The sequence below is a fragment of the Triticum aestivum genome, chromosome 6B, assembly GCF_018294505.1.
Source record: "Triticum aestivum cultivar Chinese Spring chromosome 6B, IWGSC CS RefSeq v2.1, whole genome shotgun sequence".
Taxonomy (NCBI): Eukaryota; Viridiplantae; Streptophyta; class Magnoliopsida; order Poales; family Poaceae; genus Triticum; species Triticum aestivum.
In genome coordinates this window covers 531,509,484-531,528,651 of record NC_057810.1, presented here as the reverse complement: position 1 = coordinate 531,528,651, position 19,168 = coordinate 531,509,484, and the positions used below count along the sequence as shown (strand labels likewise).

Sequence of the window (19,168 nt, the reverse complement as noted above, 5' to 3'; positions counted from 1 at the left end):
GGGTTCTGTTCTTGCGCTCAACAATGCCATTTTGCTGAGGTGTGTAAGGAGCAGAAAATTCATGAGTGATTCCCATTGTATCCAGATAAAGATCAAGGCCGGTGTTCTTGAATTCAGTGCCGTTATCACTTCTGATATGCTTGATCTTGACGCCATAATTGTTCATTGCTCGATTGGCGAATCGTCTGAAGACATCTTGTACTTCAGTCTTGTAGAGAATTATGTGCACCCATGTATATCTTGAGTAGTCATCAACAATGACGAAGCCATAGAGACACGCCGTTGTTGTGAGGGTGGAGTAGTGAGTAGGTCCAAATAAGTCCATGTGTAGCAGCTCGAAGGGTTGAGATGTTGTCATGATTGTCTTCGAGGGATGCTTGGCCCTTGTCATCTTCCCAGCTTCGCAAGCACCACACAAATGATCTTTCTTGAACTTGACACCTTCGATGCCTATGACATGCTTCTTCTTGACGAGAGTGTGCAAGTTCCTCATGCCAGCGTGCCCTAGCCTTCGATGCCAGAGCCAGCATTCTGAAGCTTTTGCAAGAAGACATACGGCAAGCTGTGGACCTGCTGAGAAATCTACCATGTATAGATCACCTTTCCTATACCCTTCAAAGACTAGAGACTTGTCAGATTCCATTAGTACAAGGCAACGATATTTTCCAAATATCACAATCATGTTTAAGTCACAAAGCATTGAGACAGACATTAAGTTGAATCCAAGGGATTCAACAAGCATCACTTTATCCATGTGTTGATCCTTTGAGATTGCAACTCTACCTAGACCCAATACCTTGCCTTTACCAGTGTCAGCAAATGTGATTTGACTCTTGTCGGATGGACGTAAGGTTGAGTCCATGAGAAGACTTCGATCACCAGTCATATGATTAGTGCATCCGCTGTCAATAATCCATTCTGAAGCTTTTGGTGACATGCCCTACAGTGCAGTTAGGAGGATAGGCTTCACAAGGTATGTTGTGAAGCATAAGCATTTGATGCACATGTGGATTATCACAGCACAGTATGACAGGTAAGTGATTCATATGTGGAATACATAGTAAGTCATTTTATCATGCGTCCCTTTATGTTTTAGGTCCCCAGCAATAATATCGGACGCCTTTGATTGCTGGCTGGAGACCATGTTCTGCAAAAGAGAGTTAATTCTTCTTCACCACCCACATCTTTAGGGGTGGCTTAGAAGCAATGAGTCTAAGTGCAGCATCTGAGAATTTCGGCTTTGGAGCCCTAGCAAATAGCCTTGCAGGAGATGAATGATACTCATGTGAATAAGCAGAAAAGTTCTTAGTATTGTGAACATAGCGGTTTGAAGACACACGCTCATATTCATAAGTTTGAGTGTGATTTCCCTGCAAAACATTGGCGTTAGGGTGACTCAGGTGAGTCCTGTTTCCGTATGAAGCCGTTGGACCATGTGACGCCTTTGATCTGGGGTTTGTCTTCTTCCCTGGTGGTGTCATGACAACATTCACAGGAAGATTCTCAAGACAGCTTTTGGGAACCCAGATCTTCTTCATTGGCGGTCCATTCCTGCAGTTAGTACCAATATACCTGGCAAACACTTCACCATTCTGATTTTTGAACAGTTTATAGTTTGCATCAAAGGATTCATCAATGATAATAGGATTAGCACAGGTAAATCCAGATAAAGTGGATGGATCCACTGAAGGTTCCTTTGCAGCAACCCATGTGGTTTTGGGATACTGCTCAGGCTTCCAGTAGGAACCATCAGCATTCATTTTCCTCTCGAACCCAACACCCTCTTTCCTAGGGTTTCGGTTCAGAATCTGCTTTTTGAGGACATCGCAGAGAGTCTGATGTCCCTTCAAACTTTTGTACATCCCTGTTTCAAGCAATGTCTTCAACATAGCATTTTCATCAGCAACAGCAGTGGTATCCTCCGCAGAGGGGTTAGTAACCACTTCAGTAGGTGAAGACAATGAAACAGTAGCAGCAGTGGAACATTCAGCAACAGATGTAGCGTTATCACGCTCAATGCATTTTAGACATGGTGGTTCAAATCCATCCTGAGCGGAACTGATCTGTTGAGCGCGAAGTGACTCATTCACTTTTTGAAGATCTTCATGAGCCGCTCTCAATTTCTCAAGCTCTTGTTTCCTTTGAAGATAATCATAGGAGAGTCTTTCATAAGTAGTTGAGAGCGATTCATGACGACTTTCAAGTTCTTGGTACTTAGCATGAAGATTTTTTATGTCATCAACTAAGGACTGTGAACGTGTCATTTCCGCGTCCAACAGGTCATCGCTTTTGTCTAACAGTTTTTGAGTATGTTCCATAGCTCTTTGTTGTTCAGTAGCAATTTTAGCAAGTGTTTTGTAGCTGGGTTTAGATTCATAATCAGAGTCATCTTCACTTGATGTTTGAAAGTAAGCATCGCGTGATTTTACCTTGGCACCACGTGCCATGAAGCAGTAGGTGGGAGAAGGATCGTCTTCGTCATTAGCTTCAGCGTTGGTGTGGAAGTCATTGTCTTCAGTGTTGAAGATGGACTTGGCGACATAGGCTGTGGCTAGAGCCAGACTTGCACCGCCAGGGTCAGACTCCTCACCAGACTCCACCTCCGCCTCCTCCGAAGCAGACTCCTCCTCTGAATCCATTTCCTTGCAAACAAAAGCACGAGCCTTGCCAGATGAGCTCTTCTTGTATGATGAAGACTTGGAAGAAGACTTCGAAGAAGATTTTGAGGATTTCTTCTTCTTCTTGTCATCAGAATCATATTCCTTGCTCTTCTTCTTCTTCTTCTCATTGTCCCACTGTGGACACTCAGATATGTAGTGACCAGGTTTCTTGCATTTGTGGCAGGTTCTCTTCTTGTTGTCATGAGTGGAAGCTTCATCATTTCTTGAGCTGGATCGTAAAGACTTTCTGAAGCCCTTCTTCTTGGTGAACCTCTGGAACTTCTTCACAAGCATGGCAAGTTCCTTTCCAATGTCTCCAGGATCGTCAGAACCGCAGTCAGATTCTTCTTCTTCAGATGAGGAAACAACTTTTGCCTTCAAAGCACGAGTTCGGCCATAGTTGGGGCCATAGATATCTCTTTTCTCAGAAAGCTGGAACTCATGTGTGTTGAGCCTTTCAAGTATATCAGACGGATCGAGTGTCTTGAAGTCAGGACGTTCTTGTATCATGAGGGCAAGGGTGTCAAAGGAGGTGTCAAGTGATCTCAGCAGTGTCTTGACAATTTCATGCTTGGTGATCTCAGTGGCGCCGAGAGCCTGAAGCTCATTTGTGATGTCGGTGAGGCGATCAAACGTGAGCTGGACATTTTCATTGTCGTTTCTCTTGAAGCGGTTGAAGAGATTGCGAAGAACACTGATCCTCTGGTCTCTCTGTGTAGAGACGCCTTCATTGACCTTGGACAGCCAGTCCCAGACTAGCTTTGACGTTTCCAGAGCACTCACACGGCCATACTGTCCTTTGGTCAGATGACCACAGATGATGTTCTTTGCAGTCGAGTCCAGTTGAATGAACTTCTTGACATCAGTAGGGGTGACACCTTCACCAGTTTTGGGAACGCCATTCTTGACGACATACCAGAGGTCGACATCAATGGCTTCAAGATGCATGCGCATCTTATTCTTCCAGTAGGGATATTCTGTTCCATCGAACACGGGGCAAGCAGCGGAGACTTTGATTATCCCTGCAGTCGACATAGCTAAACTCCAGGTGGTTAAACCGAATCACACAGAACAAGGGAGTACCTTGCTCTGATACCAATTGAAAGTGCTAGTTATCGACTAGAGGGGGGGTGAATAGGCGATTTTTATCAAAGTCTTCAAAACGTGGAAGTTTCGAAGACAAACAATAGAAATAACCTAATTGATATGCAGCGGAAGATAAACTACAACAAGCAAGCCATAGTCAAGTATGCAATAGCGTTAACGTACGAAGACTAATAGCAGCTAGGTAGTAGGATCAGGATGGAAGATAGTATGAAGCCAATCAACAATAGTAGTCAAGCAATGAAGTCAATCAGATAAGACAGATAAGCAATGACTTCACGAAGACAAACTCAAAGTAAAGGAGGGAAGAGATAGAACCAGTTGCTTGTTGAAGACACAGGATTTGTTGGACCAGTTCCAGTTGCTGTGACAACTGTACGTCTGGTTAGGGAGGCTGAGATTCAACTCAGAAGACCGTGTCTTCACCTTATTCCCCTTGAGCTAAGGACACTTAGTCCTCGCCCAATCACTCTGGTAAGTCTTCAAGGTAGACTTCCGAACCTTCACAGACTTCGTTCACCCGGCAATCCACAATGACTCTTGGATGCTCAGAACGCGACGCCTAACCGGCTGGAGGATTCACAGTCCTCAAGTGTAATAAGTCTTCAGGTCACACAGACAGAAAGACTTCAGTGATGCCTAACACTCTTTGGCTCTGGGTGTTTGGGCTTTGTCCTCGCAAGGATTTTCTCTCTCTCAAATGCTTCGAGGTGGGTTGCTCTCAAACGACAAAAGCCGTATACAAACTCTGAGCAGTCACCAATTTATGGTGTAGGGGGTGGGCTATTTATAGCCACTAGGCAACCCGACCTGATTTGTCCAAAATGACCCTGGGTCACTAAGGAACTGACACGTGTTCCAACGGTCAGATTTCAAACACACGCGGCAACTTTACTTGGACTACAAGCAAAGCTGACTCATCCAGCTCTGGATAAGGTTTGCTCTCATTGTCTTCGCTCGAAGACATAGGATTTGAGTTGAGCATCACTTCAGTCACTCTGACTTAGTTCACTTGGACCCACTTAACAGTACGGTGGTTCCTATGACTCAACAAAGAAGAAAAGGAAGCAACGAATCCACACAGTCTTCGCGCTTCATAGTCTTCACGCAATGTCTTCTCATGTCATAGTCTTCAATATGAATATCTTCTCATACCACCATTGTCTTCAATGTCTCCATACATTTTTAGGGGTCATCTCCGGTAGGTAAACCAAATCAATGAGGGACACTACCTGCGTTATCCTGCAATTTTCACAAACGCATTAGTCCCTCAACCAACTTTGTTGTCAATACTCCAAAACCAACTAGGGATGGCACTAGATGCACTTACAGAAACCCTAAAGTGGGATCTAGTGTGCCCCGACGCACCCACACCCACTTATAAGGGAGGCGAGGAGGCAACCCTAGCATCTCCTTGCGAGGTCGGGCCGCAGGAGCCGGCTGATGCCCTTGGGCCTGTTCCACCACAACACCGGGCCTCAGATCCAGCTCCAGCCCCTCCCCTAGGGACATGGGCCCCGAGACAGAGTGGACGGGCCACCCAATTGGGCGGAACACCGCGCACGAGCCCCCCCCCCCCGGTCGCCGCCACCCGGCCCTTCCGACACCGGCGACCTTGTCTCCGCGTCCGGCCGCGCGATCTCCTGCGCAGCAGCCTCCCTTGCCGCCAGCAGGAGAGCGAGCGCATCATCACCCCGTCGTGCCCGAGTCGCCCTACCTCGAGGCGAACCTCGGCCCCTGGCGCACCGGCCACCGGGCGCAAAGCGTCGGCGGCGACCCGCCTGGAAGGAGCTCCCCAGCTCCTCAGCTCTCGCAACGAAGTCGCCCAGCGAGCACGGCGGCCGTGCCCGCGTCGACCCCTCGCCATCGCAGCCAACTGAACTTACCTAACCTACCTCCTCCTCGTCCGAGCTGTCTCCCGCCAACGCCCAGAAGCAGCTCCCACCGGACGCCACCAGCAGCCGTGCGACCAAGGGCGAGGCCGCCCTCCGAGCGACGACGCTCCCCGCGCCCGGCCTCACCGCCGTCCACTCCTCCGGCTCGCCGCCCGCATCGGAGGCCGCCCGCCCCCGCGCGCGCCGCTGGGGTCGCACGGCCGTACAGGAGCCGTTGGGGCCGTGCTCTCGTTCATCGTCCGCCCAAAAAAATTGGTTGTTTGTTCTCCCTCTTCATCACAGAGTCACCCTCTTCGTCGGTGTTGTGAAGCTGGGGAAGTTTTGTTTAGGAAAGGTTTTGGCACAATTTTCCAACAACACAATAGAAGATCATGTCAGCTTCGGTAGCGGCGACGCACATTCAACCGATAGAAGGTCATGTCAGCTTCGGCAGTGGTGTGGCACATTCAGCTCGTGCTTGAGATCAAGTTTGTCTCTCATAACCTGCTTGTAATTATCTTGTTTTTTGAGACGTCTTGCGTCATTGGGAGTTTTAAATATAGTTCATAGCCTTACTCGCAAAATAAAACAAAAGTTTCATATGACAATTATCAATTTTCAATTTTTTTAGGAGAACGCTGGAACTTCATTGATTCGAAATGTTAAAAAGGGAATACAAAGCGCGGCTCGTCGCGGCATGGTGAGAGACTCAGAGTGGCTTCCATTATATGCGCTGGGGTGCCCTTGGTGCTGAGTATCATGACCAACATGTATCCCCAAAAGATTGGCCAAGTATTTAGAAGCCTCTTGACATATTTAAGAGGTAAAAAATTCCCTGCACATATGTTCTAATAGAGTACTGAGTGACTAGTGAAAAGACACAAGAAATTTATGCAAAACAATCATAATGTTGAAAAATGACAGACAGACTTCACTGGAAGGGAAAGGAATGGTTACTAGACTCTTAACAGCATACACCGCATTGTCAGTTTTTGCAAAGACAGTTTTATCCCAAAGAATGTTTATGCGATTGTTTACATAATGACACGGAATAATCGGTTCACCACACCAAATCTTTTTTTCTGAAACAATCATTAGGTGAGAAGCCCATGCCACTTGTTCTACCTAATACAGCGTGGCAAGAACTCTCCTCTTCTCAAAAGAAGTATATACTCCAAGGCCTCCATCTGATAAAAGAGCCACGTGGGTACATCACAGACCAGCAGCATTGCTCCAGTACAGAGCAAGGCACGATGAAAATGATCTCAAACGCTCTTCATTCATCCACATCAGGTCGTGTGTGTACAACGTAAACCGCAGGCTGCTTGCAGGTTGCCTGGATGATACTTGCTCTACTAAGCCACATACAGCTGATACTAGGAGCCCTCTGCATCCTCAATCCATTGGCAAAAGTGGTATAAAAACCTAACTATCTCCTTATCACAGGGCCTTTATACAAACCTCTAGCAACAACAAAGCCCTCCGGAGGCTGATGGTCCTCCAATTCCTCCAACCAGACTACCTCTGAGCTATCTATATCACTCGGCAAAACAACTGGTAAATTGTAGCAGAAAATGTTAAAACAACTCAAAACTGGCATAACATAAAATAGATTAAAAACAATAATCAAATGTCAAGAGCTGTATATTACCAGATGGCTCCTTGACTGAAGACTTCTGGAAGTATGAACAGTCTCTCCCATTCTCAGCAGAATATGGTGGAGAAAGGACGTCAAAGAGCGCACAAGGTGTGATGGCTCTGAAAGTATGGATGTTACCACCCCTATCAGGATAAAGAATGGTCGTCTCTGGCGCAGTCATTTCACGGTCTCTCACACACCTTGCTGGTCTTGCTGCACCCAAGGGAGTAATAGGCTACATGATCTTATTAGTCGGCACACAAATTTGACACAACCAACAAAATGATTTAAACTAGGATCATTTGCATGATTAATAAATGATCCATAAGACTAGTTTCTAAGCATAGACATTCTTTGAGCTCATCAAAATTAGATAGCAGGAGATACAGCAATTTATTAAATGCATGACAATTAACTATCTGGCATTACTTTTGAGGTGTTTGCTAGCATTAACAAATTGCGATTAAGAATGTCATCAGTATCCAGCCACTACTCAGCAACTTTCTGTGCCACAATAGGCAAGTTATGCCATACTGCATAATTGAGACACAAAGTAGGGTGTGGAAACAGATGGCATGACACAAAATTTGGCATCACAGATAGAGTTCTGGTAATTGACAACATCAGTAGAATTTGAAGAGCGAAACATCAGCAGATCTCTGAGTGGGGGCAAAAGCCTTTGTCTAGGACATTTAACAGTGAAAATGGCCCAATTTACTTATGAGAATAAAAGGTAAGAGCACAAACAAGGTTGCTGTTCTGTAGCATCTAATTAGGGCCATATTTACATTCCAGCAATTTTGCTGCTACATCTAAAAAAGATGCTTTCAAATAACTATTGTTGCAAGGTCCCCAACATACACCACAGATCATCACAGGTCATTGCATACTGTGTGGATTTCATGATAAGAAATGTACCGAAAAATTGCATGACATGTTCATTTGATGAAAGGAAATGTCCAATAAAATTATCTTTTTGCATAAAACGCATTCCACATTTGTTTTGCATAGTAATTTGCATTTCCATTTATTAAGCAAGGGGAAAAAGAACTAGATCAGTCATGAGTTGCATACTGGATATCATGCACAAACAAATTAACCAATTGGAGGACCACGGCCATGGCCAACTATTGTTGTGTAGAAGATTTTCGAATGGCAGAACTTACGCTTTAATGGGTCAGTTGGATCAGCTACATCAATCCAATCATACGATTCGGCGTGCAGCTTGCCATAAAGAAGCTTGCTCAGCACAGTCATTCCTGGATGATTGTGAAGTGGAATAACTGATGACGGTGGCATACAAAATATACCCATCTGCATAATAAATTATGAAAATCAAAGTTATAAGAAAGGAGGCACTTCATCTATTCATTGAAAATGCAAAGCTTATTAATTAAGATAATGCTTAGATGACGTGCAAGAGATCTTACAGAGAAACTTTCGCATTCATGAATGTGCAGATATTTGATTGTGGGCGCGTACTGATTAGGCCCACCGCGTCCTCGCCTCCCATTCTGTTGACGCGTAGAACTATTCCAAGTACGTGCAATTTGTGCTTCGTTATCTAAACCAAGATCTAAAGGTCTGATCTCATCTGGGAATACAAAATAGAATCAATTATGAGTCTGCCAATACTCATTGCTCTGGTTTCGCTGAATCAGATGAAAAGCAAGTTTTTTTTGGCGGTTGAGATGAAAAGCAAGTTTTTACCCTACATTAGCAATGGAACAAATTCTAGAAGCAGTATAGCACATCACAAGTTCATATCGAACATGAAGATGGCCAAAGCAGCTAAGAAAATAATAATATCTTGTTAACGTTACTGCCACATCTTTGCCATGCCATCGAAGTACCTATTTACCAACTTTGGATCCATTTCAAGAAGTTTAATTGAAGTTCTCTGTCCAAATGATGAGTTTCTTGATTGTTTGTTTCTGTGGGGTTGCTAGTCATGGCCATGTTTAAACATGACAGACACGTAATCCATGTCACCCAAACCACTAATCCAATCACTTTAAGGTGAAAACTGGATCGTTTAAATAGTTGGAGGTTACAATTTCAACAGTAAGTTTAGTGTTTAAAAGTGGAGCCCAAGTTATGGGTTGGAAGTGGACATTTATACCATTCCAAATAAAAATACTGCTTTTGCCATGCAATTAGAGTAGCACATGTAGTTCACTGTTGGTCATACCTCTTCACGAGCACTGACAACTAAGACAATTAACAAACTCCTTACATGAAAATATTACGACACAAATAAATGTTCTTGTCTTATTGATCGGTAAGTTCGGATTGTTTACCAGGAAATGTAGCTGATGAATTTTTCAAAACTCTTGGCACATTTTTTAAAATAGAAGGCATGGAATTGTTTCAATAAAAAACATTATACGGAAGATTAATGGTTTGTGCAATGATACGAATCAAGGATGAGGCACAGCTAAAAAGGAAGCCACCACCTTCAGGCAACTTATAAGTTGCTCTCGAATCCATTGTGTTCATATCTTTTATGCGCTGTTGGTATCATGCATTAAAAAAACTAACTTGGCAATATGATTACTGCTAAAACTTTCTATCATATAACAACAAGTAGCTCAGCTTGATTCAGTAACATCCAGTTACTGATAAAAGCAGTATAGTAAGGCTAATGCATGATCTGATAGGATGAAGGACATTAGATAAAAAGCAGAAGACGATGACTATGGTACATGTGCATGTAATTTTGCAATTTATGTGAGAATGCTGAGTGAGAAATGTTAGGAGAGGAAGGATTTACAAGACTCTGCAACCAGATGATGTATGTACCCTGTACCATAGCAATCTCCAGGTAAATTACTCCAGATTATTCAAAATAGTGTAAAGTTTGACTCACCTAACAGCGCACGAACTCTCTCGAGTGCTTCTTCAGATATAGGTCCATCTGGAGAAAATGATACTTTACATGCATCAGACAGGTTCTTTATTTTTGGCATCTTGCACGGCAATGTACAGTTGAGAAGATATGACTGTCAAACTTCAGAAGGCTCTGTCCAGATTTTGCAACCCAAAGACTGGTGGCAATTGATCCACAGGGTTGTGATGATGGAGCAGAGTGTCCCACCTACCAAAATAACAGCAGTTTATATTTGTGGCATTATGCATCAGTAGTCACATCAAAGAAATACATGTGAAAGACTGAAAAAATGTATGGTAACAAGACGCCTATTACATAGGTTATCGTCAACTAGCTGATAGTCGGATGAGGAAAATTTGCGTGTATCCAGTAAGAAACTGAATCAGAGTGTAAACCCTTAATCTACTACCACTATAAAAGAAAGAGAGGGGCAGATCCAAACAATCCCACCCATCCATCATCAAAATCCAATGGCCCTTAATTCTTCTGTGTATAACACTGTAAACCACGCCAAACCCATCCCTAATCTACCCAGCCGTTCAGAAAGAAACAAAACTCGCTGCCCGCACACGACCGCACGACCTCTCCCCTCCTCCCCGCACGATCTCTCTCGCCCCCTCCTCCTCCTCGCACGTCTCTCCCCCCCTCCTCCCCCCCTCCTCCCGCGCCGTTCGCCGCCCCGCCGTTCCTCCCGCAGCCTTGCGCCGCCATTAGCCACAGGATCCGCCCTGCGGCGCGCGGAGCCGCCTCCCGCAGCCGCAGCCGCAGCCGATGTCGTAACCTCCCCCTGCCTCTTCTCCGCCTCACCCATGTGCCTCCCAACCGCCAAGCCACCGCCGCCTCATCTCCTCGCTGCACGGCCGGGCGACGCGGCGAGGCGCGCTCCCACGCCGCCGCCGGTGGGACACCGCAAGACCGCCGTCGGCCGCGTCCATACCCTCATCCATCTGCATAGCCCCAGCTTTGTCTCCTCCGCTCCGAGGCCGTACACGCCCTGACGCCCTTGATCTAGACGGCAGTACCACCGGGGCGCATCACCTTCTTGCGCCTCCCACATAGGCCTCCGTGGTCGTGCTGCTCTGTACCCAATGTCTGTCTATAAGCTTCATGTGCATCAGTAGTCTTGAGCCGCCAATCTTGATCGAACAGGTCGCAGGAGCTTGCCGGTAACACCTGATCTTTGATCTGGTTTGTATGCACGCGTGTATGTGATTAGTTTCAGGCTTTCAGCGGCCACATGTCGTTGCAGTAAGACGATGCATCACGCATTGAATGGAACCGTAAGGCGATGAGGTGAGGAGCGCGTGCACACACTGGCGTCAGCGGCACGGTGTCAAGCTGCGGAGAAGGCATCCGGCGAGGCGGCCACCAAGTTCTCCATCTCCTCTTGAATTCTGCTAATTATCTTGGCATTTTATTGGCCTGCTACTTGATGGAAATCAAACTCCCCATATACACTTGTACTGAACACCACACACGACTGCTACTTTGGTGCAGTACGGTGATTAGTCTTGCCTAATTCTCTTGACCAAAGCATTGCCCTTTGCTATTTCTTAGTTTCTATATCTCAGGATTAATCGATGAGTCAAAAGTCGATGCTTCCGTTTCGAAATCATAGAAAAGTTTGGGACGGCTATACTATAGCATGCTCTGGACATCCTACTGATGCCGATGATTTTGCTTTGCAGGTGCCTAAGTGGATGGCGGTGAACAGGCGTTCAGCAAAGACTCTCTCTTAGGTTGGGTTCTCCCGATGCCATTCCCTTCCTTCACTTGCTTAGCTTACATTGTGGCTGCTCATTGTTTGTTTCCTTCATTTTCTTTCTGAAGTATGGGACGAGGAGATTGAAGTTGGACCCTGTTGATGGCTCGATACCGAACCCAGAACATGTGCCTGATCATGGTACACACCATTGGATGGTTTTTGCTGCCTATATGTTTTTCTGAGTAGCCATGAGCATCGAATGTCTATCTGCTAATTTCAGTTCAGAATTTTGTTCTTTCATAGTTGTTGCTTATTTTCCTTGTTGGCCAATGGTCATTGTAAGTTTTCGAGGAGTTTGTTAGACTACTCGCATTTAGATGTGTAATAGTGTTAAGCGACTGTTTTGGATTCAGTTGTTGGGAGCTCGAATCTGAAGCCTCTATCCTGCAAAGAGGAGCAAGTGATGTGGATATTTTACGAGCAAAAGATTCAAGAAGTGTGCAGAGCATTCATATTCCCCCACAAAATTCAGGTAAAATATTCAGGCCAATGGATTTGAGAGAATCTTACCATTGCTTATTAATGTCTTTGAAAGTTGATGTTTCCTGTCCAATGTTGATTCACAGTTGAATATGGCATCCTCTCAACGTAATGGGATCCGGACACCATTTCAGGACCTAACGAACACTAGAAATTCTGGTAATTATATATCACCAATTCTTGCCTATGCCATCCCCGTTCCTAAAGGATACCGGCCATCAGTGAATAATTACTTCATGAATACTCCCTCCATTCCTAAATATAAGTCTTTTTAGAGATTTAAATAAGAGACTACATACGGAGCAAAATGAGTGAATCTACACTCTAAAATATGTCCATATACATCCGTATATAGTTTGTATTGAAATCTTTAGAAAGACTTGTATTTAGGAACGGAGGGTGTAGATAAATTGGTAGGTCTCTTTAATAGAATGGGTAATATTCAATCACTTCAGCATTATAGTCATGCTAAGAGTTTACATAATGAAGATATCATTTTAATTTTCTTTAGTTTGGCTTCACCGGAATATTTAACATTTTTATCTTCAAGTGGCATGTGTGTTTCAATAAAGTATGTGTAAGTTCTTGCTAAGATAGTGGTGATCCTGCAGTGTGGTGTCTCTGTTCAACAAGCTCTGGTATTTAAGTAAATATTGTCAACTGTTGCTTGCTTGTACATTTTGCATGTATTCGTGTGGAAACAGAGCTACCAGTGCTGCAAATGTCATTAAACTTGGCCAACTTGAAACCATTGCAGCTAACATACACCTGATTATCTACTCATGTATGTCATCATTGCTACAGCCAATTGGAACAACAAGCAATGCATCAGCTAATTAGAACATCAAGCAAGCAATGCAGCTACTGTCAAGGTTGCATCACATTCATGCTATAGATTCAGCAAAGTTTAGGTTCTCTATCCAACACACTGTTGCTTCAAGCTTCAGGTTCAGGCGCCGATGACGAAGGGAACAAAACCTATATCTATATCACGTTGTGTGTGTGTCAACTGCCACAAGTGCCGACATCGCCAACATTACGGCTACCTGGGAAGCCGGCAGCCGGCAGTAGCACCGGAAGCAGGGACAGGAGCAACAATGTAGGCGGTAGCCTACAACAGCGGATGGGGTTACTGGGATGGGCACGAGAGGCAGCGGCATAGCTACCGGGAGCAGCAAGGTTCAGGATAAGTGGAGGAGCTAGCAGCCAGAAACATCGGAGGCGGTAGCTGCCGGTAGCAGCGCAGATGGCAAGAAACAAAACGAGTGTTGAGGGTCCATGTAGAAAATAAAACTCATTGGTAATTGTAGATCGGCCGCCGGTTGAAATAGAGGTTGTTACAATTATGTTTTGATGAAGAATCAGTATTATTACATATTTTAAAAAATACTTCCTCCATTCTAAATATAATCTTTTTAGAGATTTCAGTAAGGACTACATACGGGTGTATATATTAAAGTATAGATTCACTCATTTTGCTTTGTATATAATCCAAATTGAAATCTCTAAAAATACTTACATTTAAAAACGAAGAGAGTATAATTTTATATCTAGATGAAGACCTGCGTTGCACGTGCACGTTTACTAGTTTGAAGTAAAACACCCGAAGAAGCACAAGATCATGTTCAAATATGCTCACAACACATAATAGGTGCCCAACCACATTTAGAAAAGGTAACAACAGTATGATGATTATGTTTAACAGCACTTTCACCCTGGAAACAGGAATGCAGATAGCTATGCGAAATGCTAACAAAGTACCCCAGTCAATGGCACAAGCAAAATATCACCTGTAATCACATGTGTTTTGCATACAATCGTAGAGGAGAATACAAGAGCAAGTGGATTAAGGGCACGACCAAGGTGGGCGCTTAGGACAACTGCCAGGGTTAGATTCCAGGCCAATTAGTCCGCTGAATCCTGGTGTTATCCAAGGCGTCAGCACAAGATGATGTGTCGGTGCTTGTCCGTTTTTCTGCCCGCTCAAAACGCCTGATTGTTTATTTTACTCTACAGAATTAGTGCCTGCCGTTGCAAGCCAGGGCGCTTAGGTGTTTTTTCTATTTTACAATCTTTATTTTTTCCATGCAAGGGCCTCCATAAGCAGCCGGCATTGTAGATGGCCTAAGGCCCCTACCATAAGCTATGAAGCTTGTTACCCGCGTACCATCAATAGGTCCAACACAGTCCTGATTGGTGATAAATAAAACCAAAAAAAATGATCTAAAAAACCGTACCTACAGAAAAATAAGTGGTGTCGCTCAATCTCATACCTTAAGTATGGATCCCACTTGTGGTACACTTCTATTTTGGTTGGGGTCTCCAATGAAGGCTTTGTAAGATCATCTCATAGCATGCCAATAGCACGGAGGACTTTTTGAAAATCACGGCTACCAACTTCAGTGGACCTAACAAATTTGTGGCAATTAATCTATTCCTAAGGTTGTGCCCAAAAATGTTAAAAAAACATAGCTACTAGCTGCTCAACACACATATGTATCATATTCCCCAAGCACAAGAAAGGTTCTCTGTCACAATTAATCTATTCCTAAGGTTGTGTCCAACAGCAATAAAAGAAACATGGCTACTTGCTGCTCAACAACATATGTATCGTGTCTTTGAGCAATTCACAAGTTTATAAATCGTAAGAAAGGTGCTCTACCAAGCCTAAGCATGTTCACACAAATTATACTCCCTCCGTTCCAAAATATAGTGCTTCCTCTATTCCCGTGCTTCAACTTTGACCATAAATTTAACCAACAAGACCGACTGCGGCGGGAGCAAAAGTTATACCAGTGAATTCGTATTCAAAAGAAGTTTTCAATTATATAATTTTTTCTCCCGCCGCAGTCGGCCTCGTTGGTTAAATTTATGGTCAAAGTTGGACCTCGGGAAGCGCGGGCGCACTATATTTTGGAATGGAGGGAGTATCATTCTATTGTCTAGGTACTCCATCCTATCCTTCTCACCTAGTAGCCCATACTCCCTCCATACCAATGAATAGGAGAACATGCACCCCAAAATTCAACTTTGACCATAAATTAGACCAACCAAACGTTGATTACATGTGGTAAGAATTATACCATTCAATTCGTATTGAAAAGAAGTTTTCAGTGGTATAGTATTTAAGTCACAAAAATATACGTTATTGATATAATTTATTTTCGAAGTTGGATTTTGGAAAGCATGCGCGCCTTATTCATTGAAATGGAGGGAGTACGTAATAGCATATATGCAACTGCCCCATAAATTAGCATATTTGTATTATTGTCCATCTAAATCCAAAATCAGAACAAGAAAAATATAACTTCAACATGGCACACAATGTAATTCAATAAGCACTACAGGCAGACTTTGATCAAAACAAGAAAATGTAACTTCAACATGACACGCCATACAATACAATAAACACTACAAGCAGATTTATGTCCACAGATGGTAGCGAGCAATAAAGTACCATACACATGATATCCAAAAAAATTAAGGCCACCAATACAAGTACCAAAACCAGGTCAATACACGGGCCAACTGCCGCAGCATACCATTTTCGAATGGATGGTCACCTAGCTGGGAGGATTTGGGAAGGGAAAATCACCAATACAATATCGAATCAGATCTTGAGGTCTAGGGTTTGTACCTCGGCCTTTGTAGGGGAAATCTGCAAACTTGGATAAGATGCGCTGCTGCCGGTGAGGTCCTGGTCGCCGGTGTCGTCCAAATCGACGGCCGCGCGAGCTGCAAAGACGACGGGGAGCGGGGGTCAGAGGACAGAGAAGGAGAGAGGGGGAGGAGGAGCATGTCAGCAACCGACGCCACTCGCCGTTTCCCGCCGCCACCGCCCGCTGCAGATAGCAGAGAGGTGAGGGAGGGAGAGGGCACGGCCGACCTGCCGCTAAAGCTCCCAGTCAGACACGCGCCGCCGACGCCGCCGCCAGGAGGGCGAGAGGGAAGGGGGTGACTGGTGAGGAAGATAGGGTTACGGGGAGGGGGAGGGAAGGAGAGAGAGAAGGAGGGAGAGATGGGACCTCCGGGAGGCGAGGGAGGGACACGCGCGACCGAGCGACGCTCGCGAGGCTGGTTGTCTCCTCCGGCAGTTTTCTGCGGGGCTTGCCTGAGCAAATTTTGATCAAATGACGCATCATTCTTTTCAAAATAAAATGTACAGAATACAACCACTATTATTGTCCCCAAAAAAACATTGTTATTAATGTAAATCAAGTATCATTTGATATTATTTTTTGAAACACAGTGCAAATATAAACGTTTTATAAGCATGTACATGTAACGCACGCACGCATACCTAATCCATACGAGCACCTCCAAGAAACTGAGACGATAGTCCCTCAGGGACCTATCTTTCATCGAATCTGGCGGATTGTTGGGAGTATATGGTCGTTGATGCTTCGGCTCTATTCGATGGTGGTAGTGGTCCTTCCAATAAGCTCAGGAGGGGCGGATGTGGTGTCTACGTGTGTGTGTGACGAGCATATATGGGTGTCTTCCTTATTAGCATGTGATGATGAACTCGTGTCTAGTGATAAAGAAGTATACATAAAAAGGAAGGTGTCCTAATATTCTGACTCCTAGTCACAAGTTCGTCGTCGTCATGTTGGCGATACAAGCTATCAACATTCCTGAGGGCTCCTTGGTATATACATTTTGCATCACTATTTCTAAGTCCATTTTTAGTTTGGACTTGAGCTTTGGCTTTGTTTGCACACGAACACGTCACCGTGTATCATCGGCGTCGGGGGTGATGCACCACAACTCGCGTTGAAGGAGACCCATCCGGAAATGTGTTACGCAAGCAATCCCACATACGCTTTTGTAGGCCCGAAACTCCACACGTCCAGGAGGGACCCCCTCAGGTCGCGCGGCGGCTATGGGTTGCTCTAAGTCGACCTGGTCGCCTCTAGGGCCTCGAGGTTCGCCGCCCTGCAAACGAAGAACAAAGAAGAAGAACTAGGGTTAAGGAAGAAAAGATAAGAACTAAAAAATGATAGATGGATTGATCGTTTGTTGTGTTGTTCAATCGATTGTCACCTCTTATGAGGCGGCTGGACTTCGTGTACAAGAAAGGGACTCCAAATCCCGTCCAAATCCTTCCAAAATTAACCGAACTCGGATTTAGGTATATTTGAGATAGCAGTTCGGTTTCTGGGTCTCACATGCCACAAATGATCTCGCATTAAGATGAGCTCAAAAGCAAATTTAATTGCTTCGGCGAGATGAACACCTTTCATGTTGAGCATTTTTCAATTCAAGATCATCTTCGGGGTCGAATCGCTCATGCAAAACAGGTAATCAATGGCACTACCCATCAGACATCAACTATATGGGTGTCTGATGGGGCATGCCACTTTTTGACTTGTGGTAGGGCTGCACTCCAATGACTCTAACTTTTGCATACGATTTTGCATTAAGACGATATTTATATGAAAATAAACCGTTCCGACGAGACGAAGACAACCTGTGTAGAACATTTTTCATATGAGGTCATCTTGAATGTGTAATCGGATGAACAATACTCTGAATACAAAATCTTAGTACGCCGAACACAACTTTGGCCCTTTAGATGAGATTGGATGGTGATGACATAACTTTCTCATGATGCGAACTTTTCCATTTGAGGTTGATATGTCTCCGTCGCATCTGTTTTTTCAAACACTGTTGATCTTGTTTTGAACTCTAATTTGCATGATTTGAATGAAACTAACCAGGACTGACGTTGTTTTCAGTATAACTATCATGGTGTTGTTTTTGTGCAGAAATAAAAGTTCTCAGAATTGGACAAAACTTTTTGGAGATTTTTTGTGGAATAAATGAAAAATACTTGAGCGAATATCCACTAGAGGAGGGCCACCAGTTGCCCACAAGGCAACAGGGCACGCCCTATTACCTTGTGGGCCCACGACTATTGAGTATTTTATTTTTAGGTTAATTTAAATTAGGGTTTTACTAAACAGGGCCTTTTTGACTTAGTTTTGTTTTATCTTTAAACTTTTTACTTTGTTTTTTTTAAATATTATTATTATCACCTGTGACAATTTTAGTTTTGTTTCTTTTAGTCAACAGAAGAAAAAAATATTTTTATTTTAGAAATTTATTTTCTTTAGTTTTGTATGAAAACTTGTATAGGTCATAGTTAGAGTTTTATAAAAGCTTTTTATTTTTTATTTTTGCTACCAAAAGTTTATGAAAAAATTATTCCTGTTATTTTAATGAAAGCTCTATTTCTTTTATGTTAATTTATTAGTTTAGTATTTTTATTTGTTGTTAAGTCTAATTAGGTAATAAAAAACTACTTTGTGGTGGTTGTAGTAAAAACTCTATAGTTCCTTGTAGTTTTCCTTGAAATTTCTTTAAGTTCCTATTTGGTTTTCTTATGGATTTATTTGTTGCTTTTATTTGTTGATTTTATTATGAGTGTTAGAAATTCTTGCTAGTATGTTTGCTTATATGAATGCTATGTGTGTTAATATAGATTTTCAAAGGAGCGACGAATAGTTCTACCAAGTCTTTATTCTAAGAGCTTTATAGACTTCATCAACTTACCAGGCAAGTTCACTTTGACCATGTTTTTCATACCTATATTTTATTTGCATGTAGTAGCACCCTTTCAACAATCCCTCCAGTAGTGTTATTGAATCTTGTAGTTGAGTAGAATGCATGAGGTAGGAACTGATCTCCCTGTTACCAAGCTTGGGACGTTGTTTAGTTTTAATGCTACGCTGAAGTAGACGGGGTTGGTATAAG

The 19,168-nt window shown here is 43.7% G+C and overlaps 1 protein-coding gene and 1 long non-coding RNA gene across 5 annotated transcripts; one reads left to right on the top strand and one right to left on the bottom strand.

Annotated features, from left to right (window-relative positions):
• Positions 1-6,573: 6,573 nt before the first annotated feature.
• On the bottom strand, positions 6,574-16,497 carry LOC123137828 (plant cysteine oxidase 4). Of its 4 annotated transcripts, XM_044557674.1 has the most exons (8): positions 16,299-16,497; positions 16,050-16,147; positions 14,686-14,820; positions 10,147-10,374; positions 8,708-8,871; positions 8,444-8,591; positions 7,290-7,490; positions 6,574-7,192 (listed from the first exon to the last, which is right to left on the bottom strand). In XM_044557674.1, the coding sequence occupies exons 4-8, from the start codon at positions 10,244-10,246 to the stop codon at positions 7,068-7,070; spliced, it is 738 nt and encodes a 245-aa protein (XP_044413609.1). In that variant the 5' UTR covers positions 10,247-10,374; positions 14,686-14,820; positions 16,050-16,147; positions 16,299-16,497; the 3' UTR covers positions 6,574-7,067. The 4 variants fall into 4 exon arrangements, with proteins under 4 accessions (XP_044413609.1, XP_044413606.1, XP_044413608.1 ...); XM_044557671.1 differs by lacking the exon at positions 14,686-14,820; XM_044557673.1 differs by lacking the exon at positions 14,686-14,820 and having other exon boundaries at positions 16,224-16,421.
• Positions 12,019-13,249, top strand: LOC123137830 (uncharacterized). The gene is made up of 4 exons (XR_006468539.1): positions 12,019-12,070; positions 12,286-12,404; positions 12,499-12,571; positions 13,217-13,249. It is a non-coding gene; the product is annotated as an uncharacterized lncRNA (long non-coding RNA).
• Positions 16,498-19,168: the final 2,671 nt, after the last annotated feature.

Excerpts from the sequence above, each read along its gene's own strand:
- LOC123137828 (XM_044557674.1), bottom strand. The coding sequence starts at position 10,246 with ATGCCAAAAATAAAGAACCTGTCTGATGCATGTAAAGTATCATTTTCT. Across the intron at positions 7,491-8,443 it reads TCCAACTGACCCATTAAAGC|CAAGACCAGCAAGGTGTGTG; the intron begins GTAAGTTCTGCC and ends CCTTGGGTGCAG. Across the intron at positions 7,193-7,289 it reads TTCAGTCAAGGAGCCATCTG|TTGTTTTGCCGAGTGATATA; the intron begins GTAATATACAGC and ends ACAATTTACCAG.